The 25,368-nt window shown below is 40.1% G+C and overlaps 1 protein-coding gene across 2 annotated transcripts in view; it reads right to left on the reverse strand.

Annotated features, from left to right (window-relative positions):
- Nucleotides 1-25,368, reverse strand: part of LOC137369267 (zinc finger protein GLIS3-like) — a 927,786-nt gene that overhangs the window by 898,664 nt on the left and 3,754 nt on the right. For both annotated transcript variants that reach the window (XM_068030232.1, XM_068030233.1), the window contains exon 2: nt 24,136-24,641. In XM_068030232.1, the coding sequence (XP_067886333.1) occupies nt 24,136-24,529 (394 nt within the window). In that variant the 5' untranslated portion in view covers nt 24,530-24,641. The remainder of the gene's footprint in view (nt 1-24,135; nt 24,642-25,368) is intronic.

Genomic DNA, 25,368 nt, shown 5'->3' on the forward strand with positions numbered 1-25,368 from the left:
TTGAACCAAGACATTTAAAACCTTGGACCAAGTGTTATTATCTTGGAAGGCATCACTGCAGCAAAACCTCTTATTTAAGACAGAAATGAATCCTGCTTACTTTAAGGAGTGTGAGCAAAAGGCATAATGACATTAGACAGTGGGAAAGAATAAGTCAGATCTTTTGAGGACTTTTCATTGACAAAGCAATTTTTAAGTATAATTTAGGGATTGCATGAGAAATTGCATTATTTAAGCAGAATAGTCTGAATCTTTTGATGGGAAAATTGCATAAGCTGCATTTTGTGTCTAATACCCTCACTTTAAGGGTCACAAACATTAACTATTAAGACTTAAGTGCGGAGAATAAGGGTTCAACAGCCTCAAAACAGAAAAAAAAAATTCTTCTCTCTGACTCAGCTTACGAATAACAGAGTACCATTATTTCTGTGGCAAGTACAAAATGGGAGATTGAAATCTCCTGTACATATTTTGGCAATGCCCTATTCTACTTCCCTTTAAAAAGTGGCAGATAACAAGATTATTCAAGACATAAATTTTCTTCTGCACCTAAACGTGTGTGTGCTAGAATCTATCACATCAGACAAAGGTTAGATCGTGTTAATTGTGATGACAGCAAAAGGTTAATTGTGTTGAGAAGGAAGTCAGTTATCCAGATAAAGTTCAATGACTAAATTCAATCATGGATTTAAGAAACCTACTGAGTACCATATGCTGTGGTACTGCCTAATAGAGACCAGAAAGCTCCAAAGTTTATTTATTGGTCTTTGTTAGGTTGAACTGGGATGTAGTGCATGCACTTCCATTTGTTTTATTGTTCTCAGACTAGGGAATGGAAATACCCCTAGCCCTGATCTGCTCAATAACTCTTAGCTGAAAGTGCATATGCATGGATATCACCTGATGACAGGATATTGTTCAGCTTCAATGGATTTTATGTTGAATAGTCTGTCAATGGTCATTTTTTTTTAGGTGCATGAAGTACCAGAGAGCTGCTGGCACCTGTGGCACAGTACGCATCACTTTCTAGAAAGAAGAGAAGTCAAAAAAAATTAAAGATAATCTATGAATCAAGTTTACTTATTAGACTGTATTTCCATATGGAGAATGCACTGAATGAAAAACTGAGTTGCACAACTCAAAAACCATGAATATCTGGTACTGCAGCATTGTAATTGTGTAATTAATTCTGCATTCAAGAGAACTTTTTAGCCAGCATGTAACAAACCCAACGAGAGGAGGCGCAATTCCAGATTTAGTCTTAGGAAATGAAGTAAGTGGATGAAGTAGCAGTGGGCGACCACTTTGGAAATAGTGACCATAATACAGTTAGATTTAGCATTATTACAGAAAAGGACAAAGATGGAACAGGAGTAAAAGTACTAAATTGGGGGAAGGCAAATTTTACAAAGTTGAAGTGGTCTGGCGAAAGTGAACTGGATACAGCTACTTGAAGGAAAATCAGTAGCAAACCAATGCAAGGCATTCAAACGTGAGATTCTACGGGCACAATGTAGACACGTCTCCACAAAGAAAAAGGGTTGTACAGCCAAATCTAGAGCCCCCTGGTTATCTAGAAGCATACAGGGTAAGATAAGCTTTCTTTTTCTGCTTTATGACAGTCGCAAAAAAACTTAATACTTTAGAAAGCCTAGAGGAGTACAGAAAGTGTAGTGAAGTAAAAAAGGAAATTAGGAAAGCAAAGAGAGGACATGAAAAAATATTGGCAGGTAAAATCAAGGAAAACCCAAAGATGTTTTATCAGTAGATTAAGAGCAAGAGGATAACTAAGGAAAGGGTAGGGCCTATCAGAGGTGTACAAGGTCACTTATGTGTGGATGCAGAGGATGTGGACAATGTTCTTAATGAGTACTTTGTCTCTGTCTTCACAAAGGAGAGGGATGATGCAGACTGTGATGGATATCACACCTGCCAAAGTGAAACATATTAATTTTGTCGTATGAGACACTACTTGAACTTTTTTTCCTGGACATTGCAAAGAACTTATTTTCGAAAAAACAGAGCTGACCAGCTGCAAACATGGTTGCACATTTGCATTCTGAGAGACAGTTGAATCCAGAGACAATGGTAAGTGCTATAACTAGTAGGGTGTACATAATTCTACAACAGTAGTCTGAACCCATATAACTATGCCAGAGCCACACTAAAAAAAAAAATCACCTTTGTTCAGATTGGGCTGTTTTATTTTAAATTGGCATCTCTTTTTTCAAAAATATACTTTGTTCATAAATTTGTAAAAATACATTACAAAACAATTCAAATTTAACATTACATAAAGTGTAATAGAGATCAGTTTCTTTCAATATAGTTGTCAGGAAAACACTAAATTAATATTTCCCATTTGGGCAAATAATCAGCTATAAACTTACCTTAGACTTGTAATGGGAAAAAAACCCCACAGTAACTTTAAAAATCTAGCAGCCAAGACAGCCACTGCCATTTACATCTGAAATACCAGGAGATTGAACTGGAGACAAAATGTCTAACAAGAAGCCCAACCAGGACAATGGCTTGCTCTAAGTGATTGAATTACCTAAAATGGCTTCATTAGCACAACAGTCAAGGCCATCCTCACCCATTGACTTTGGAAGAGCCAACCCCCTTCCAAGTGTGAATGGACATCCTGGGGCATGTAGAAACTTGAATTTCATTAGAAGATTCCAGAAAAAACCATTAGAAACAATGGGAAGTGAGAGAACCATGTGACTGCCTGTTCTTGTCTGAAGAAACTAGAAGTTTTGTTACAAAGATGAAGACAAGCAGTCACAAAGTGTGCAGCAGCAGAAAGCTGCTTGCTTCCCTTTCTCTTTTTCTCTCTCCCCAGAAAACATCAAGTTTATAAACTGTCTGCGACTGGGGGACCAGCCAGCAATCAGGGGAAGAGAACCAACTGCAATTCTGCCTTCAGGAAAACCCTGAGCAAAGCAAACGAGCCGAAGTACGCTTTGACCAGTGAGGACTTCAAGAATACAGCTTCAGTCAGAGGATTACTGGATCATTCACTTCACAGACTGTGTATTTAAGTTCCATTTATTCTGGACTTTAATTCAACCACCAAATCTATTTTTCCCTCTGTAACCTATTTGTGTGTGTGAGATTCTCGTGTGAATATGCGTGTGAACGTGTAGCGTATTTTTTAGTATATTTAAAATCGGGTTAGTGATGAGTATAATAAATTTACCTCATTCTTGTTTAAACTCAAGCAAACCTGTCTGATTGGTTCTTTCGTGATCACAGTAAAGGAAAAAGGTGAAACACTCAGAGGTGGTAAGCACAACCACTGTTTAAAAAGGAATAAACCTTGTTGCAGTCAAATAAGAGGCAGAGGCAAGCCCATGACCCCCTCCTCACCTGGCTGTAACAGTACAAGGTGCCTCACTACCCTTGCCAGTTCAAGTTATATTAACAATGATGAAAAGGTCACAGACCTGAAACATTAGCTCTGTTTCTCTCTCCACTGATGTTGCCAGATCTGCTGAGTATTTCCAGCACTTTATTTTTATTTCAGATTTCCAGCATCTGTAGTACTTTGCTTCTATTTATATTAACAATATACATTTGCATTCCTTACATTCTCTGGTGTATACAGCCAGAGGAGTTTTATAGGGGTTCCAGCCTCTCAGTATACTATGGCAGGAGGGCTTGTGACGGTGGCCTTTCCTCATTGAGCCTTTGCAGCGGCTGCCCCAAGCTTTAGTGCTCTCCTGGACCTTGGAATGTGGCGGTCTGTAACACTCTGTGAGCATCCCTGGGAACAGCCCAGAGTGCATTGACTCCTGCGTTACGGAGCTGTTCGGGATGAACTTCGACTGCATCTTTTTCCAGACTTGCTTTGCAAAGGCACATTCCAGAAGGAGGTGGGCGACGGTCTCTTCCCTGCCGCAGCCGCCTCACGGTCAGCGTACGAAGGCGGTGAGACTCCGGGTGTGCAGGAAAGATCTGACAGGGAGGGACCTTTTTTTCTACCACCAGCCAAGTTAAGTCTTGATGCTTGTTTGAAAGTTCTGTCGATGAGGCATTCTACCAAATGAGTTTGACAGTCTGCTCAGGAACCATCTGACAGGATCCACCATCTCCTTTTCCCGCAAGACCTCAAGGACGTTACATGCGGACCACTGCCTGATGACTTGTGGTCAAAGGTGTTTTTCTGTACAAACTTTTCCATGAAGGACGGTACGGCACAGTCCAACTGAATGGAACATTCCACGGCAACGTGGTCAGACCCATCATTTGTAACACCAGGAACAGATAGAACCTCAGCACATAGTGACACTTAGTGTTTGCATACCAGGGGTCTACGCACAGCTTGATGCAGCTGCAGACAAAGGTGGCCATCAGGATGAGGGCAATGTTGGGTACATCCCCCTGCCCCACTTTATCTAGAGGTTTGAACATTGTGTCCTTGCTCAAAAGACTCAAAACAGCAGCTGATGGAAAACTAGTAGCTAAGCCCAGGTTAAACATGTTTCAGTGGTCCTTATCTGGTTTTGACTTTGATGACCTGCAGAGTGGGATCAGCTCAAGTTGAACTGAACCAAAAATCTGAATCAAGTCCAGTTTGTTCATTCCTAATAACTAACCTACATGATATTATGTACACAACTTCTATGCATGATGGCAAACTGCATATTATTGATTTAAACAAAAAGCTCTGCAATCCATTTATACCCAGTACATTCTTAAAAAATAACATAATTTGGCCGTGTATATTCGAGTGTACTATTTGCTAGTCCCTCACTTTTATACAGTAATAAAACACAACCCCAGACAACGCACATTGCCCATAGGTTTCTCTCCAACAGAAAATATAAAGCAGCAACCTTTCTCTAAAACCATTCTTGTTATAATGCTTCTCGTCTGCCTTCCCAAGAGGATTTTACATTGGTCTTGCATACATTAGTCCAGATTGATTGACATGCCACTTGGATAGGGATTCTAGCCATGCGATTTGTTTAGCACAGGTGCAGGAAGAAAAGATTACAGAAGATTAAAGAGATTTGCCACAAACAATACTTGGTATTTTTGTGACTAAACTGTCTTAAAGCTCTGGATCATGTCATAATTACTTCTTGGGATCAGAGCCAGGAGTACATATTTACAGTTCACAGAGGCCAAGGTTGAGTAAATCTATCATATTTAATTAACTAATGCCTCACACAGTCTTAGGGCTAACCAATTAAGTAATATTCAATGTATCTAAAAGAAAAGACAAGGGCCCTGAAAATCTGTGGGGATATGTTGAGATGAGTCTGCCTTGGACCTCCATCACTTACCCTTCCAGATTGGTTCCTGCCTCCCAGATGAAAATGTAGATGTGCTCACAACCCCTTACAAAACTTATTTTAAAAATTGGCGAGCGAAAATTGGCCCCAAACACACCCTTTTTTAGATAGTATATCTGGTCATAATTAGGCATACATGCATTACCCAAATACTAGCCCCAAAGGCAGCCCAGGGTGTGGGAACTCGAACATTTGAAGATCCTGTCTCCGGTTCACCACCACCCTTTATGTCAATGGTCTTGTCAGGCTCAGTCAGAGGTCTTGCCCCACAATGATATTACAAAAACTTGGATAGAAGGACAGTGAATCCACATACCATCCATTCCATTGGATCCCCCCCAATTTTTTTTTATTCCTTTGTGGGATATGGGGGTCACTGGCTAGGCCAGCATTTATTGCCCATCCCTAATTGCCCTTGAACTGAGTGGCTTGCTAGGCCATTTCAGAAGGCATTTAAGAGTCAACCACATTGCTGTGTGTCTGGAGTCACATGTAGGCCAGACCAGGTAAGGATGGCAGATTTCCTTCCCTAAAGGACATTAGTGAACCAGATTTTTTTTAAACAATCAACAATGGTTTCAAGGTCACCATTAGACTAGCTCTTAGTTCCAGATTTATGAATTGAATTCAAATTTCACCAACTGCTGTGGTGGGATTCAAACCCAGGCCCCCAGAGCATTAGCCTGGGCTCTGGATTACTAGTCCAGTGACATTACCACTATGCCAATACCTCCCCAAGTTATAATAATAAATCATTACACTTTGTAATATATAATACTTGTAAGTTTCAGATGAAAATGGCAAATTTTTCACTAATGTGCAAATCGTTCATTCATTGGTGTTATCTTCTTCCCAGAAGGTTGACTGCCGTAGATTTCCACCTCTGTCCTGTGCTGTTCTTACGCATTTTGCATAGGTCAACTGCATTTGGGCAACATGGATTCTCAGTTACATTTTCCAAAATGAGTATAACTCAACACCAACTGTTATTACCAATGAATGAATCACTCTCCCTTCATGATGACATAAAATTACTGGATAATTGAACAGCTAATTTTCATTACAGGGTAGAGCACGAGAACACAGGAATTAGCAGCAGGAGTAGGCCGCTTGGCCCACTTGAGCATTATCCACCATTCAATAAGATCATAGCTGATCCGATTGTGGCCTCAACTCCACGTTCCTGTCTGCCCCCTATAACTCTATTCCCTTGTTGATCAAATATCTATTTAACTCCGCCTTGAATACAGCCAATGACCCGGCCTCCACTCCACTCCGGGGAAAGAATTCTACAGAATAATGACCCAGAGAAAAATTTCTCCTCATCTCAGTCTTAAATGGGAGATGACTAATTTTTATACTGTGTCCCCTAGTTCTAGATGCCCCCACAAGGGGAAACATCCTCTCAGCATCCACCCTGTCAAGTCCCCTCAGGATCTTCCATATTTCAATAAGATCACCTCTCATTCTTCTAAACTCCAATGGATATAGACCCAACCTGTCCAACCTTTCCTAATAAGATAACCCCTTCATCCCAAGAATCATTCAAGTAAACCTTCTCTGAATTGCTTCTAATTTTATTCTTTCTTAAGTAAGGAGACCAAAACTGCACACAGTATTCTAGATATGGTGTCACTAAGGCCTGTACAGCTGTAATAAAACTTCCCTACTTTTATATTCCATTCCCCTTGCAATATGCAACATTCCATTTGCCTTCCTAATCACTTGCTGTATCTGCGTACTAACGTTTTGAGTTTTGTGTACCAAGACACCCAGATCCCTCTCTCCATAGAGTTCTGCAGTCTCTATTCATTCAAATAATAAACTGCTTTTCTATTCTTTCTGCCAAAGTGGACAAGTTCACATTTTCCCACATTATATTCCATCTGCCAATTTTTTGCCCTCTCAGTTAACCTATCTAAATCCCTTTGTAGACTCTATGTCCTCTTGACAACTTACTTTCCTACCTATCTTTGTGTCCGCAAATTTAGCTACCACACATTGTCCCTTCATCCAAGTCATTGATATAAATTGTAAATAGATGAGGCCCCTAGTGGCACTCCACTAGTAATAACTTGCCAACCTAAAAATGATCCATTTATCCCTACTCTCTGCTTCCTGTTCACTAACCAATCCTCTAACCATGCTAATTTGTTACCCCCTACACCACGAGTTCTTATTTTATGTACTAACCTTTGATGTGGCACCTTATCGAATGTCTTTTAGAAATCCAAGTTCACCACATCTACAGGTTCCAGGGTAGATAAAAGTAAATTAATTTAACATTATTTTCAAACATTTCTGAACATCTAAACCACTTCTGTTACAAAGTCACACTTGTTCAAGGCTATAAAACTTCAACTAACAATAGAAGGAAAGCATTATGAGGTACTGGCTAAGCTTCCAATGCCTGATCGGACGAGAGGGGCAGTGCCTTCAGACCTTCAGGCTCAATAGAGGGGTAATGACTCACCTATAATATAACCTAAACAAACATCTGCATTAAATGCTTTGCTTATAATTTTTAAATTGTCAGCAACCCATTCAAAGAGGAAGATTCATTTTTTGTTCATGAAGTAATTGAGACATTTAGAGTGTTTTCACTACTACCAATCAAAAAGGGACTTATGCATCCTGCCAGAAGGTGGGCATCTTCATTCATTTCTCCAGGCTGCACGGCCAAAGTTTTATGCTACTGCTGTCTTCTCCAAAGTGCTGTGAGAAATGGACTGTAACTATATAAAATATGAGGATTGATGTACAGCTTTAAGAACTTCTAGTCCCTCAATATACTAGTGATCTGTGATACTCTGGAAAGGATCCTTCAAGTGAAATGCATGTATACATCCTCATATGATTTATTCACGTTGAATCAGGTATGTGTTTCAGAGGACCAGCAGCTCAGCAACGCCAAAGGGTGAGGTGTCCACTGCTGGGGCTGCACCTAGAGGATGAGGGCTTATCGATGGACGTGTGCCCTCAAAGTATGGTAAGTGGGGTGTGGGGGCACTGGAGCCAGACAAACAGGCCCCGGTGAAAGAAGAGGGGGAGAAAGGTCACAGAGCAGGCAGTGCCGATGCCACAGGGGCAGCCATTGCCATTGAGTGGGGTGGGGGGTGGGGGGGCGGTCTTTATAGGCTAAAGAGTGAACATAAGAACTAGGAGCAGGAATAGGCCATTTGGCCCCTCAAGCCTGCTCCGCTATTCAATAAGATCATGGCTGATGTGCCCCAGACCTCAAATCCTCTTTCATGCCAGCTCCTCATAGCCCTCAACTCCCCAATATTTCAAAAGTCTATCTACCTCCTCTTTAAATACTTTCAGTGATCTAGCCTCCACAAGTCTCTGGGGTAGAGAATTCCAGACATTCACTGCCCTCTGAGAGAAGAAATTCCTTCGCATCTCAGTTTTAAATGAGTGTCCTTATTCTGTAACTATGTCCCATAGTTTGAGATTCCCCCACTAGTGGAAACATCTTCTCAACATCTACCCTGTCAAGCCCCCTCAGAATCTCATACGTTTCAATAAGGTCACCCCTCATTCTTCTAAACTCTTAATGAATAAAGGCCTAACCTGTTTAGCTGTTCTTGATAAGTCAACCCGTTCATCCCAGGAATCAGCCTAGTGAATCTCTTTTGAACTGCCTCCAATGCCAGTATATCCTTTCTTAAATACGGGGACCAAAACTGTACACAGGACTCCAGGTGCGGCCTCACCAACACCCTGTACAGTTGTAACAAGACTTCCTATTTTTAAACTCCAACCCCCTAGTAATAAAGGCCAAAATTCCATTTGCCTTCATAATTACTTGCTGCACCTGCATGCTAACTCTTTGTGTTTCGTGCACAAGAATACCCAGATCCTTCTGTGCTGCACTTTTTTGAAGTCTCTCTCCATTTAAATAATAGTCTGCCTTTTGATTCTTCCGACCAAAGTGCATGACCTCACACTTACCTACATTAAACGCCATATGCCAAATTTTTGCCCACTCACTCAACCTATCTATATCCCCTTATGTCCTTATCACAACATGCCCTCCCACCTATTTTTGCATTGTCAGCAAATTTGAATATATTACACACTGCGCCCTTCTTCAAGTCAATAACAGAGAGTAAATAATTGAAGCCCTAGGACTGATCCTTGTGGCACTCCACTAGTTACGTCTTTCCAACCTGAAAAAGCCCATTAATCCCAACTCTGTCTTCTGTGTGTTAGCCAATCCTCAATCCATGCTAATACATTGCCCCCAATACCATGAGATCCTTTCTTGTGCAATAATCTTTTATGTGGCACTTTATCGAATGCCTTCTGGAAATCCAAATACACGACATCTGCCAGTTCCCCTTTATCAACTCTGCTTGTTATATCCCCAAAGAACTCTAGCAAATTTGTCAAATATGATTTCTCTTCCACAAAACCACGTTGACTCTGTTTGATTGCGTTAAGCTTTTCTAATTTTCCTGCTATTTCTTCCTTAATAATGGACTCTAGCATTTTCCCAATGACCGATGTTAGGCTGATTGGCCCATAGTTTCCTGCATTTTGTCTCCCTCCCTTCTTGAACAGGGGCATCACATTAGCAGTTTTCCGATCTGCTGGGACCCTCCAGTGAGTTCTGGAATATTTCGACCAATGCCTCCACTATCTCTGCAGCCACTTCCTTTAAAACCCTTGGATGTAGGCCATCAGCTCCTGGTGACTTGAGCGCCTTTAGTCCCATTAGTTTGTCAAACACTTTGTCCCTTGTGATAGAGACTGTTACACAATCTTTTCTCCCATTAGCTCCTTGCTTATCTGATATCTGTGGGATGTTTATAGTGTCCTCCACCGTGAAGTCCGATGCAAAATATTGGTTTAATTATCTGCCATTTTTCTGTTCCCTGTTATCAATGCTCCAGTTGCATCCTCCAAGGGTCCCATGCTCACTTTAGCTACTCTCTTTCTTTTTATATACCTGTAGAAGCTCTTGCTGTTTGTTTTAATATTTCTTGCCAATTTACTTTCATAATCAAGTTTCTACCTCTTTTTTAGCTTTTTAGTCATCCGCTGCTGGTTCCTAAAAAAATTCCCAATCCTCCGGCCTACCACTAGTTTTTGCCGCTTTGTATGCCTCAATTTTTGATTGGATGCTCTCCTTGACTGCCTTTGTTAACTATGGGTGCTTCATCCTTCTCATCGAGTTCTCCTTTTTGACCGGGATAAATGTTTGCTGAGCGTTATAAAATATCTACTTAAATGTCTGCCACTGCTCATCCGCTGACCTTCCCCTTGGTCTATCTTCCCAACTCTTAGACAACTCTTTCTTCATACCTCCGTAATTGCCCTGGTTTAAGTTGAGGACACTGGCTTGAGACCAGAGTTGCTCACCCTCAAACTGAATTTGAAATTCTACCATGTTGTGATCGCTACCTCCTAGAGGATCCTTAACTATGAGATCTCTTATTAATCCTACCTCATTACACATTACTAGATCTAAAATAGCCTGTTCACAGGTAGGTTCTGCAACGTACTGCTCTAAGTAACAATCCCTGATGCACTCTACAAATCTGTCTTCCATGTTACCTCTGCCAACTTGATTTTTCCAGTCAATATGTCGATTAAAATCACCCATGACAATTGTAGTCCCCTTCTTACACACCTCTGTTATTTCCCAATTTATACTTTGTCCTACAGTGAGGCAACTCTTCGGGGGCCTATAGACTACTCCCACCTGTGACCTTTTCCCCTTGCTACTCCTTATTTCCACCCAAACTGATTCCATATCACAATCTCTTCTTTGGCCTCCTTGTCTCGAGAGACAATGGGTAAGCGCCTGGAGGTGGTCAGTGGTTTGTGGAGCAGCGCCTGGAGTGGCTATAAAGAGCCATATCAATAAAAACATTTTTGACACTGTGATGGAAATCACACATGCTAAATGGAAAAATATTAATTTCATCGTATGAAACTCTGTTTGAGAACTTGTTACTCTTCTTCTTTGGCCTCCTTATCTCGAGAGACAATGGATAAGCGCCTGGAGGTGGTCTGTGGTTTGTGAAGCAGCGCCTGGAGTGGCTATAAAGGCCAATTCTCGAGTGACAGGCTCTTCCACAGGTGCTGCAGGGAAATTTGTTTGTAGGGACTGTTACACAGTTGGCTCTCGCCTTGCGCCTCTGTCTTTTTTCCTGCCAACTGCTAAGTCTCTTCAACTCGCCACACTTTAGCCCCGTCTTTATGGCTGCCCGCCAGCTCTGGCGAACGCTGGCAACTGACTCCCACGACTTGTGATCAATGTCACAGGATTTCATGTCGCGTTTGCAGACGTCTTTAAAGCGGAGACATGGACGGCCAGTGGGTCTGATACCAGTGGCGAGCTCGCTGTACAATGTGTCTTTGGGAATCCTGCCATCTTCCATGCGGCTCACATGGCCAAGCCATCTCAAGCGCCGCTGACTCAGTAGTGTGTATAAGCTGGGGATGTTGGCCGCCTCGAGGACTTCTGTGTTGGAGATACGGTCCTGCCACCTGATGCCAAGTATTCTCCGGAGGCAGTGAAGATGGAATGAATTGAGATGTCGCTCTTGGCTGACATACGTTGTCCAGGCCTCACTGCCATAGAGCAAGGTACTGAGGACACAGGCTTGATACACTCTGACTATTGCATCTATATCACTATTCGCCACAGCACTGATACCTTCCTTTATTAACAAAGCTACCCCACATCTTTTTCATTTTTGTCTATTTTTCCGGAACATCGAATACCCTTGAGCATGGAGTTCCCAGTCTTGGTCACCCTGCAAATACGTCTCTGGAATAGCTATTGAGTCAAATTCATTTATTTCTATTTGTGGCTAAAAAGGAAGGCTACCAGCCCCACCCCACCCCAGTCTGCTGTGAGGCCACCAGTCTTTATTTGCCAGTCTCCCCATGTGTCAGAGGCCCTCCCCAACCCCCACCGCTGGAAAAATGCCAGTGGATGTGGCAAGAGGCCCTTAACTGGCCACTTAAGTGGCTCAATTGGGTTCCGGGTGGGCAGATCTGCCACCTTTCCCGCCACTGGCAAAATGGCATGGCGGCGGGAAGGTGTTGGGCATGCCACCCAATGCATTCCCACACTATCTGGTCAGCTTTCCCACCTCTAAGCCTGCCCCAAAGGCCCCATAAAATTCCAGCCTACAATTTTGTAATTTCATTTGAAATACAGACCTGTAGAAATCTTCATGTATTGAATGCTGGGATAAAGCTGTTAACTATCAGAGGCAAAGCTGACCATTATCCAGGCTTTTTGCTATGGGTGTTCCCAGAAATTTGTCCATAAAATCTAAGCTGAAGATGATAAACTAATTAAAGCCGTAACACCTCTGGGTTAATTTCACCAGGAATATTTGTGTTAATACTACACCCATTTCCTCCTCAGTGAGACCCCTCAATTCTAACTCGGGTCTCAGGTGGAATACCTATTGGAACAAAGATGTCATTTTTGTCCATCGAGCCTGTCACACATACATATATTATCTCTCTCTCTCTCTTTCTCTTTCTTTTTTTTTTGGAAGTAGCAGTCTCTGTTAGTTCACTTAAGTTCTCTTTGCTCTCCAAGAACCTTTACCTGGAAGACACAGGAAAGTGCCCTTACAGTTACAGTGTTTTAGGACAAGGAATAAAATACTGAGGTATGAAGAAAGAGTTGTCTAAGAGTTGGGAAGATAGACCAAGGGGAAGGTCAGTGGATGAGCAGTGGTAGATGAGGCTATAATAGCCAGTTGCAGGGAAATGTAAGCAACCTAGATATGAGAAAGGAGAGCGCAAAGCCAGCTCAGATATCATCACTCATGCATAACATGGGTTCTGTTGAAACCAAAGATCCAATTGGAATGGACAATCTTGCTGCCAAAAAGGGGAGGGTGAGGTTCATCGACTCAACACCTATGTCCCAGGGAAGGAAGGATGAAGTTGTATACTCTGAATGTTGTTCACCAAAATTTAGACAGGAGATACTTAATGTACCAGCTATTGAAAGTAATCTCACCATTTTATAAGCTCAGACTCTGGTTGCTGCTACAGTTAATGCTCAGCAAACATTATAGCTGATTTGGAGTGATTTGCACTGAAATGCCTGTCTAACTTGTTTTGCTAAGTATCTATGTTCATGAATAATTTGCTGCTCAATTGCTCGATAACTCTGATTACACTTAAAACCAATAGATTGTGGATGCTGAAAATCTGAAATAAAAATAGAAAATGCTGGAAATACTCAATGGGTCTGGCAGCATCTGTGGAGAGAGAGAGAGAGAGAGAGAGAGAGAGAGAGAGAGAGAGAGATCAAACATTTCAGGTTGATGACTTATCAGAATTGGAAAATGAATTTGAGCTTTCAGAGTTTCTTTTTTAAAGAGGCGTGGAGGTGGGGGGTGGTGTGGGAAGAACAGAAGGGAAGGTCTGTGATAGCATGGAAAGCAGGAGTGGTCAAATGATAAAAGGGGTGATGGTGCAAGGCATATAGGGATGATAATGGGACAAGTAAAAAAATAAAAAGGAAGGTTCAAAAGGAGCTGTAAGTGGCAACAGAACAATTACCAGCACCTGCTGTCTGAAAATGTGAGCAGTGGTTATAATCTAAAATTGTTGAACTTAAATGCAAAATACTGCGGATGCTGGAAATCTAAAGTAAAGGTCATCAACCTGAAGCGTTCACTCTGTTTCTCTCTCCACGGATGCTACCAGACCTGAGTATTTCCAGCACTTTGTTTTTATTGTTGAACTTAATCTCAAGTTCAGTCGGTTATAATACTGTATTCTCTGCTCACAATGGGGGCACCTCTACTTTGGGGAAACCAAATGCAGATTGGGTGATCACTTTGCAGAAGACCTCTGTTCAGTCCACAAGCATGACCTTGAGCTTCCGATCACTTGCCATTTTAATTCTCCTTCCTGTTCCCACTCTGACCTCTGTCTTACAACACTGCTCCAATGAAGCTCAACAGAAGCTCAAGAAATAACACCGCATCTTTTGACCAGGAACTTTACAACAGTTTGACAAGCTGCCCATTTCTTATGATGCTCCACAAAAACTTTGCATAATCGTAAGTAGGGAAGAATGAGTGTAGAATAGGCCAAGTGCTCATTTGCACGTTCCATAGTAAAAATAAGGGAATTAATCCCCTAAGAGACATTACACGTTTCTGTATTATATCCTAAATAAAAGTAATGTTAATAAGCTGTTTTTATGAAATATAAAGCACAAATGTAATAAATATGAAAATTGCTGCCACAGGAAATCAGAATTAAAATTCTTGTGCATATTCTGAAGTTATGATTTGATTTGAGATTTATATCACAATGTATTAGACATGATATTTTGATTTTTTAATTGGATACGTTTCCTGTAAAGGTTCCATTTCCATATTGCTTTCTATTACTGAGTATGCTCAACTAATTGGTACACGGTGTTTGTTTTTCTTTTAAATAACTAAGTTAATGGCACATTTTTGTTTGTAATTCCCTTGCCTAATCTGTGTGTCAGTATCAAGAATGCATGCAATGCAGAGTGTCTTTTTAAAATCATACTTATTCTTAAATCCATGTAATTCCTTCAAAAACTATGGCCCATAATTAGCAGTGAAAATAAAGCTGATGCTAATGGCATGCAGTTATTTATGTGCACATACTAGAGGAACTTCAGGCAAGGGCAGATGCGAGATCAAACATAAAAATTCAAAAATCCCATCTGCCTTTAGATTCACAAAAGCAGCATCTTTCTGTCTCCCTCACTGCTGAAATACATTGAACAGCTTGAAGTTTCTGTTCTTGCGCAGTTAAGTCAAGTCATTCTAAGTTGAAGTACTCTCGTAATGACATGATATATGTTATTACTGCCCATCAACCCCTCTGGCACTAAAAATGAACTATTATAAACGGGGCGTTTCAATCGTTGAGATTTTAATTGTTGGATATTTTGAAAATATAATTTTTTTAACTTTTTCTTTTTCTTTCCTTTATCTCTCACAATCCAGTCTTTCTTTCCCTCTTTTTATTTCTCCTTCTGAACTTGATTTAACATTGAATTCATGCACTCTAACTTACACTTCCTTTTAAGGCTCTGCATTGTTAATTTCACAATCATTCTAGTTACCGTGATACATAATTGCTTGCCCTGTTTGCTCAGGTCCCAGATGTTGTTTCCCTCTGTGCACTTTCAGCAACTTAGCAAACAAAATTTTAGAAACCTCAAGGTGCATGGGCAGGCCTCACTAATGGAAGACACCATTAGATGCCTGGCCACAGCAAATTACAGCCAAGAAGCTTTATACATTGCAAAGTAATTGACTTTCTTGAAAAATACCCTGTATACTTTGCAATGGAGCCAAATTATTGATAACAAATGATTGTATTTTGTTACAAGTGCCATCTACATTACAGATCTGTATAGAGACCAACAAAATGGATCATTTTTCGTTAAATTTGAAGAATACATTCTTCAAAATCATATGAAATAGAGTACATACTAAATTTGATATTACACAACTGCTCTTGGCTTTTTAATAGTTATTTGAAATGTGTTTCAAAATGCTGGAATTCCCTATCACCAAAAGCACCTATTAACTTTCTCATCTTTACTTATGAAAGAGGCTCCTAGCTGATATCAAAGAGAAACAATATGCTAATTGCACTACAACAACAAAAACATTTTACATAGATGAAAAAATAGACTCAGGATTTAAATGAATCAACTGTCCAGGAAATTTGGTAAATTATTGAGAAAGCAGCTATTTCATACAAAATTCTACATGGACCCAATTACACCTGTGAGGCTCAACCAAATGGAACAAAATCAGTGGTGTTTTGGTTCAATGGTGTAACTCTTGAATTCAAAGGTTATATTTCAAGCCCACACATTCTTTAGCAAAGGAGTCCTGCTTGTTTAGACATGCGGTCTTTTGGATGAAACATTAAACAAAGGCCATGCTGTTTATTTAGATGGATGTAAGAGATCCCATGGCACTCTGAAGGAAAGTAATGAATCCTGTTCATTTCTAAGCAATACACATCCCTGAGACACCAAAATCAGATTACCTGGTCATTTCCTTATTGTTGTTCATGGGACCTGGTTGGTTGATTGCCATCCTTCCATCTATGAAAGATGATGGACACACAATAAACAATGCATTTAGGTGGGGTGCCTTCTCTTGGTGCACCTTTGCTGATGGCTGTGAAGGGGACCTAGTGGGACCTAGTTCCATGCAAATTTGTTACTGTATTTTTCTACAAATTCAACAAAGACTGTATTTCAAAAGTAATTTATTGGCTGGGAAGCACTTTAAAATGTCATGAAGACATCAAAAGCACAGCATAAAAGTGAATTTTTTTATTCTTTCCTTATTAACCATCTGCTGAAGACAGTGAGGATGTCCGTGTGTTCCAACATTACATCTTTTTTTCCTGCAAATGATTGCTGACTGTAACCACCCAGACATTCAATCAACTGCTTCAAGTGTAAAAACATATACACAAATTAATTCAGGACATCCATTGAGCTGCCATTGTATCCCATCTGGTTTAGAAAGCAGACACTCTCCAAACTTTTGGAACACCAGTAGGCTTATGGTAAGATGATATCTTGGAGAATAATACATATGTAAAAAGTTAAAGCAGAGTTTTATAATGGAATTATAGAATTCCTTGAAGGAACTCTGATAATTTAGCAGTATTGATTGACAGATGATTTCCTTTACTATTTCGATTAGGAAAATGTATAAAAGATGGACTGCTGGTTGAACACATTACTGTATCCATGTCCTGTGCTTCCATAAAATATTAGTGTGGGTATATGCCATGAATACACAAAAGGTGAGTCCACAACTGCAGCCAGGCTTTCTGATTCAGAGCATTGATGGAGGTTCTTTAAATGTGTGGATGATGAATAGAAAATGAGTGAAATATTGTTCTCATATCCCTAAAGCAATTAAGTATCGTCAATTTTTTTGTTAGCATCCTTCCATCTAAGATGATGGACACGTGGCAAACAATCCACTTAGGTGGGGTGTCTTCTCCTGGTGCATCTCTGCTAATGGCAGTGAAGGCCAATCCTCAAGAGGCAGGTTCTGCCACAATTGCCACACATGAAGCTGCCAAGTGATGCTGTGAGTTGTTGTATTTCGCGTTGGTGCCTGTTGCCAAGCTGATGTAGCAACTGGTCGTCATGGTAGTGCACGCCAGCCCACAGGATCTGTCACCATTTCCCTCTTTCACCAGCTAGTGACTCCCAAGTGTGATAGTCGACATTTAGGGCCTTCAGGTCATTCTTGCAAGCATCCTTGAAGCAGAGCTTTGGGCACCCCACTGGTCATCTGGCCCCGGCTACCTCACCTTACAGAAGGTCCCTAGGTACGCGACTGTCTGGCTGTCTTCCATCCTGCGGATGTGTCCGATCCACCAAAGCTGCCTCTGTTTGATTAGTGCCAACACACATGGGAGCTCTGTCTTCGAGAGGACTGCAGCATTTGTGATTTTGTCCTGCCAGGATATACCCATAATGTGTGGCAGACAGCGAAGATGGAATTTATTGAGCTTCTTTTCCTGGTAGCTGTAAGTTGCCCATTTTTCACAGCCATACAGCAAGGTGCTGAGAACACAGGCCTTATAAAACATCAGTTTGGTTTTAAGGGTCAACTTGTGTTATCCCATGCACGTTGAGAGTCGGCCAAAGGTGGTAGCTGCTTTCCCTATGAATGTATCGAGCTCTGCATTGAGAGACAGATTATCTGTCACCATGGACCCAAGGTAGCAGAATTTGCTAACCTATTCCAGTAGGATGCTATTTAATGTGATCAGAGGCAGAGATGCAACACCTTGTCCTATGACAATGTATCTTGCTGTCAGAGCTATCAGAATGACTGCAGTTTAAAATGTCTTCAACATCAATGCTATCGTTTATGTTACAGACCTTTTCACATGATCCATTCTGCAATAATTATAATAAATTTGGGAAAAAATTGCAACTAATGGGATAATTTAATTTATCTTGAAGAGTAAATTTCAAACATTAAAACGCAGGTAAAAATATAAAAGAATATACTTTTGTATATTCAGTTTTATCACTACAAAAAAGTGCAAAATATGTTCTCAGGGTCTGTATGGCTATTTTATCCATAAAAATTGGTTGCTTATCAATCGACATCTACATGAGTAGGGTCCTTCCTCTAAGCAGTTGCTGCAGTATAAGTTGGGCCTGAACTGTGAGGCAGTTATAATGTTCAAGTCAGATGTGCTACACCCTTTGATATGTAAAATGGAAGAATTAATGGGAAAAAGTCAATAACAAGTGGGATAGTCTGTGATGTTGTGAAGAAAAAGTGTCAGGACACCCAAAAGAAACAGTGACAGTGATGTGGAGAAAAGGAGATAGACAGAAAAGGATATTGGGGAGCAGCATAGAAAAGAACAGGGCGAAGAGAATACACTATTAGGCTAAAGATACAATAGCTGCATTACTGTAGATAAATGTGCCCAGGTACCTCAGAGGAATAAAGGGCTGGAGGAGAGTTAGGTGCAGCAAGTAAATCTTTGGTCAAAAAATATGGGTTTTGACAAAGCTTTTAAAGGCGGAGAGCAAGGTAGCGAGATAGAAGGATTTAGGAAGAGAGTTACTAAAAATAGGGCCAGGATAACTGAAGAATGCCATAAAAGTAGAACAGGAGAAGGATGAAGCACAGAGGACCAGAGGTGATGGGGAAGATGCAAGGCTGGAGAATGTTAAGGGATCGCAAAGGGATGAGGTAGTGGAGGTCTTTTAGATGAGGATGAGGAATTAAAATTTGATTTTGGGGAACAAGGAGAGTCAGTAGATGAGGATGGTGGGATGAGCTGGGTTTAGCATGGGATAGGATGCAGGAGGTGAAGTTTCCGATCAGTTGTGGTTTATTCAGGCATAAAGATGGAAGTCAGGTGAGGGGCTGAAAACATAGGATTTGATCTTCCAGAGTTCAACTGGAAGAAAATATCTCATCATTGACTTAATAACAGACAGGCAGGCAGGCTAATAGCACATTCCTGGTTATGGGTCAAAGTAGTGGGGAGTTGGAGCTGGATCCATCAACATACATGTGAAGGTTAACCCTACTCACTGGGTCTCAAATCTGAGTTAAGCAGGCTGGGCCATGAAGTATAAGACGAGGCTATAGTTAACATTGGAAATATACCTGAGGTTCACCAAGTAATAATTCGTCTCGGGGAGGTGGGTTCGAATGAATGAAAGACAGGAACTTTATTATGTTAATCTTAGTTTTAGGGTTATGTAGAATGGGTGAGAAGCTTTCTTAATTAGTTCTCAGGATATGGATGCCAATTAGCTGTCCTGAGAAGGTGGTGGTCTTCATAAAGCAATTGTTTCATAATTAAGTGGCCCACTAGACCACTTTAGAGCATTGAGTCAACCACATGGTGAGATACTGGAATTATGCATAGCCCAGACCAGATATGGTGACTGTTTCCCTTTCCTAAAAGGATATTACTGAATCAATTAAGTTGTTCTGTTTCATAGTTTGCCATGATGGGATTAGAACTCAACTTTGAGGGTGTTAAAAAAATACAATAACTCCTTTGTTATCAAATCTGTTATTGGGCTGTATATGTCAAAATAAAGTTTGAAGTGGAATGTGATTGTGGGAAATTTTTGCTGCTATAATAGTTAAGAATCTCTTTGGTACACTGTAGCTAAGCAGAAGTGTTTTTTTTTTTAAAGGGAGCAAAACATTTTCTGCAATATGACAGTGAGATGAAGAAAGTAGCAAGCAACCAATTATAAAACAGAACCACAATGGAATTACACGTAAAATTCAACTGCTTAGAAATCAGAACAATACAGATATAAATATAACCACTGAGGAAGAATAAAACTGACAGGTGTCTGACAAACTATGTTTGTGATGTTACCTACAGTTTTTTTTTTATTATATATGTATTGAAACTAGAATTATTTTTCAATAAACTTTTAGGAATAAGGTCACAATTATTAAAAGGTGCAGTTTCACTGCTACTTGTGTATTGGTACAAGATTGTTTTGGATATGAATTAGCACTGTAACTCAGGAGTCAAGTTGGTAATCTGATTTTTGAGCACATTGCATGGGAGAGGTGCAAGTCCTCGGCAAACAGGTAGTATTACAATGATTTCATTTTGCATGTACGGTATAACTCCAACTCAGCATGGTACCACATTTTAAAAATGCCAAAGGAATCCATAATTAATTTAATAAAACCTAATTTGTATCGATTAATAAGGCTTCCTGCAGATGCAAGTGGACACTTGGGCATCCCAGTGGAAGGCCCCAGGTAAATAGTGGCAGTACAGGAACCGACAGCAAGTCAACCACCTCAACTTTAAATTCCATCACTGCCCAGTTTCCACTGGATGGAGGGGGTTAAAATTTCCCTTGCTGTTTAACAGAGTCAGCACTTCCACCTTCCCCCACCCTGCCACCCCACTGAACAGCAGCATAACTTCATTATATTGCATTTCATAAAATGCAGGGGATCATTTAAATCATCCATCTGGCCATCCTGCAGCCCTTTCTGTGTATCAGTAACTGAACATGCCTCATGCAACTGGAATGTGTTGGCAAGATTTCCTGTGTGAAGCACTTAGAATTTCAGCACAATACTTCCAAGTATAACTTGTACCCTGTATGTGTGCCATGCTGCTTTATGGCCATGCATGCTAAGCATTGAAAAGGCTACAAGATTGTCTGACAACTTGAAGTATAACTAGTTAAAGAGTACAGTTCTAACAAGTATGCATGCCACAGAATATCTTAAGGCACATATTTGCTATTGGAATCCAATGGGTAGAATTATTTTGACATTTGTACTCAGTTCTGTCATCTTTTTCAACATTTCAAATGGGTCCACTGGAAATTGCAGACAGTTAGCTATCATTTGTCAGGCATTTGGAAAACTTGAGATGGTCTTTGAGTGCCCTCTTTGGTAACTATCTTTTGCTTCACTGTAAACAACAACTATCTTCAAATATGCTTCCATGCTTTCAGGAAACCTCCATTGATGAGAAAGTGTAAATCTTTAAATCTTTTGCTGAAAAATGCAAGGGTAATTCACAGGATTTACTTGCTTGACTTTCAAAATTATTCTTTAAATTGATACATATTAGTTATAGACCTTTAGAGAAAATAATTATTTAAAACGTCAGCTGCACATTGCTCAGCACTGCTTTTGCAACCTACTGGAGGTTGCTTTGAAATAATATCTCACCATCTTACAAATTTCAGAGCTAAGTAAACTATTTGAATGCAAAATGCAAAGTGATATAAAGTATTGAACGATGTTAAAATCTCATCATCCTCATAATGCAAAATGCCTTAATTCACTGTGTTCAAAGCCTTGTGATTTTGCACTTTTAAATCTTCCCTTCTGTGTACTCTTTGTCAAACTCTTATAGTCTGCTAGCTGTAATTTCATTTTAACAATCAAATCCATAGTTTGTTAATGAGCGATAATACAGGGGAACGAAGTAGAAATCAACCATTACTTTACTGTTGCAGTGCTCAAAATCTCACTTTTGTGCACATGAGTTCCTGGGGCAATACAGAGGAAAAAGTAGGTGCTTGCCATATATAATTAAGTAGGGGTCAAGTTAAAAATCCAATAGGCAGCAATATCAAAGCATTTTTGTACAGTAGAACCAGCCGTGTCCCACTAAAGCCAGGGCTGCCTTGGCAGCACTGATTGTGAAATCTCTATTTTAATACCTATAGCATAGCTATAGCCCAATTGTCTTGGACAATGTCAAATATTAGTAACATGGAGTACATTGACAGTTATAAAACAAACAATTTGCTTCATTACAACTGGCATTTCTCTGGCTCAATTGAATTTATTTGCAGTTAAACTGAAGTGCCTTTTAGCATCTAAAATCCATGCAACTTTGTTCTACCCTACAAAACCTGCAAGAATTCAATGGCATGATGTGTTAGAATATTACTTTTATCTATGTAAGTTCCTGTTCAGATTAAACCAATAAACTCGGGATACAGTATCGGGCTCCTCCCAACAACTGTGAAGACTCAAAAGAGAAATGATTCCTTGCAATATTTGTTCATTTCCTCAAGAGTGTAAATCCAGAACAAAAAAACTTAACAAAATTATGTAATTTAAAGAAATAGAACCATAGAGAATTTACGGCATAGAAAAAGGCCATTCAGCCCATCATGTCTGCGCTGGCTAAAAAAAACTAGCCACCCAATCTAATCCCACCTTCCAGCACCTGGTCCATAGCTTTGCAGGTTACAGCACTTCAGGTGCTTGTCCAGGTACCTTTGATATTGTAACCTTTAGGAAATACGGATTAAAGAGCATTAAGAATGGAAACTGATGTGATGGCTGGCACTCGAGAAAGTAGAATGGAAAGCCAGTGAAGAAGGACCATCATGTTGCAAGTAAACCATGTTATTATTGGGTGTATATGTGAAAAAGTCATTGAAGGTGTCAGGACAGGTTGAGAGACTGGTTAATAAAGCATACAGTATCCGAGGTTTTATTAACAGGGGCATGGAGTACAAGAGCAAGGAGGTTATGTTGAACTTGTATAGGTCACTAGTTCTGCCTCAGCTGGAGTATCATGTTCAGTTCCATGTGCCACGCTTTAGGAAAGACGTGAGGGCATTGGAGAGAATACAGAAAAGATTCACGAGAATGGTTCCAGAGATGAGTAACTTCAGTTATGAAACTAGATTTGAGAAGTTAGGACTGTTTTCTGAGCAGCTAACAAAACCTGCAGGACTGCTTTTCAGAGTTGTATATCTGAATAATCTCAGTGCACCATGTGCTTTCAAAACAGTGATTTCTGGTGTAAACTGCTTGCAATATATTTTTTCCCTCCATATTCATATCCTGATTATTCTAAAGGTCATCCAATAAGCAGCACACGTGGGTGAAGCAATGTATGCAGTGATTGCCTGATAGCTCATTTGAGAGATATACTGTCAACTACAGACTGGATGATCATTGTGCAAAATGCTAATTTTGAGATCTCAAATCGGTATTTGGCAGTGAGAATAAGTTCAGATACAAAGTTACAAGTAACTGAAAGAACAAGGAATTCAGGGTGACATCCTAATAGCAGGTAACAGTTTAAAGCCACCACTGTAACCCCAAGATGTAATTACTTCCTTGAAAATATTCCCATGTAAAACTGAGGGGAGTTTTATTCCACTGTTATATTTTTGCTGGTGGCTAGTGACATGGCAGACATCAACAGCCAGGATACTCCATGCAGTTAATATGTGATGATGTATACTGAATGATTAATGACCGTGACATAATCAGGGTGAGTCATCAAGTGGTAATTTGCAGTTCAATACTTGAGAATAATAAATCACTATGTATTATTATAAACCATCACATTTAGCAGTGGTTATTGATTCACTGCATGTACTGTAGGAGTCCTGTGCTACAGTTACCAAGCAAAAGGTTAAAAAAGCTGGCAGTAATAGATTAGCAAGGGTCATTTACTATTTAACTAAGCATATTTTAACTTGCTGGCTGTATGCTGACATCACCACCAACATGCAAAGGCATGCATAAGGCAATGGATCAGGACAGGTCAGTTAATTACGAATCAATCATCCATTTATTCAAATACCCTTTGTCCAACAAAGGAAATAAGCTATTTGGGAAAGTAATATCTTTTCATATATAAAACAAACATATAAAAATCTAAAACGTCTTAGCTGAGAAATACACACCGGAAGTTCAAGAATGCATCAGTTAGTTTTATCTGTATAAATTAAAATACACCCAGATGTTCAAGTAAAAACAACAAAATATGTTTCAGTGAATGAAATCCCTACCTTTTATGCTGCTGTTCGAAAAAATGCCTCCAAACTCCGCGTGTTTTGGTTTTGAGGATAGTGCTGTTGAATGACCCAGCGGCTGGGGCACTTGAAAAGTGTGTTTTGTTACTACGTGCCTTCTCGGACTTAAAGCAGGTAAATGGATGGGATTGTCGGGCATGCTACTGTTTTGGGGTGTTACAGTAGGATGCTGACAGCCATTCAGTGCCAGTTTTGTGTGCATATTGTTGGCCAGCATTCCAGTAGCGGGACTTGGTGTAGCGCTGTTTGAAGACGGGCATGGTGTTTCTGTCTGAATTATGATGGGGGGAATCTGTTGTCCATTGATCAAGGCTGGCCCCTGAGAAGTACCTGTACCCCTGTGATTAATGTTACCGGGTCTTCCATTCATGTTTAAGACGATTCGTCGGCAATAAAAGGCGCTCCAATAATCCGCAATTTTGTCAATCCCGCAAGAGTTAATGACAGTTCACTACATTATCCAAACCATGCCAGAGAACATCCTGTTAAAAGAACAGATACAACTATAAAAGCAAAATTTACCAAATACAATATAGGGATATTTATTGCCTGGACAAATACATTGACGAATGTATAAAATATATGACGAATAATCTGCTGCCAATTTTTTGATACTATAACTTTGACTTTTTGGTTCCGTATGTGTCAAAAAATTTCATTTTAATTTTTATCCGGGATTAAGGTGAATAGTTTGAGTGAGTAATGGTGCCTACACCCGGATTGCACAAAGTATTGTAAACAATGACAACACTGTGAGCATCAATTTAATGCATGTTTTGTGGATAATGATTACTTTCTTGATTGCAGGGTTGGGTCATACTTTTTATACACAGTAGTTGAAAACAAAAGTTAGATCTTCCTTTACTTTATTTTCCAGGCTCGGCCAAGATTTTTTTTTAAAAGCTCAGCGAACACAGGTATTAGAACAATTCCACAGGTATTGTTGAGATTGTAAATATCGTTGTATCACGGCCTTGGAGCCGAATACACTATTCGTGGGAACCTCGGTCTGCTTAAAACAGGAGCTGATATTCCACATGTTGTAATAAAGGCAAAGAGCAGCTGACTGCACTTGTGCACTTACCTCGCTTCTATTGCCATTTTTAGCATTTCTAAGTCGGTTTAATTCTTTACAAGTTAATCAACTGCACCACCCATGTTACTGGAATCCCCGGTATGAGGACGGTAGAAATACAGTGAGGATCAGTA

This window comes from Heterodontus francisci, chromosome 4 (genome assembly GCF_036365525.1).
Source record: "Heterodontus francisci isolate sHetFra1 chromosome 4, sHetFra1.hap1, whole genome shotgun sequence".
In the NCBI taxonomy this organism is placed as follows: domain Eukaryota; kingdom Metazoa; phylum Chordata; class Chondrichthyes; order Heterodontiformes; family Heterodontidae; genus Heterodontus; species Heterodontus francisci.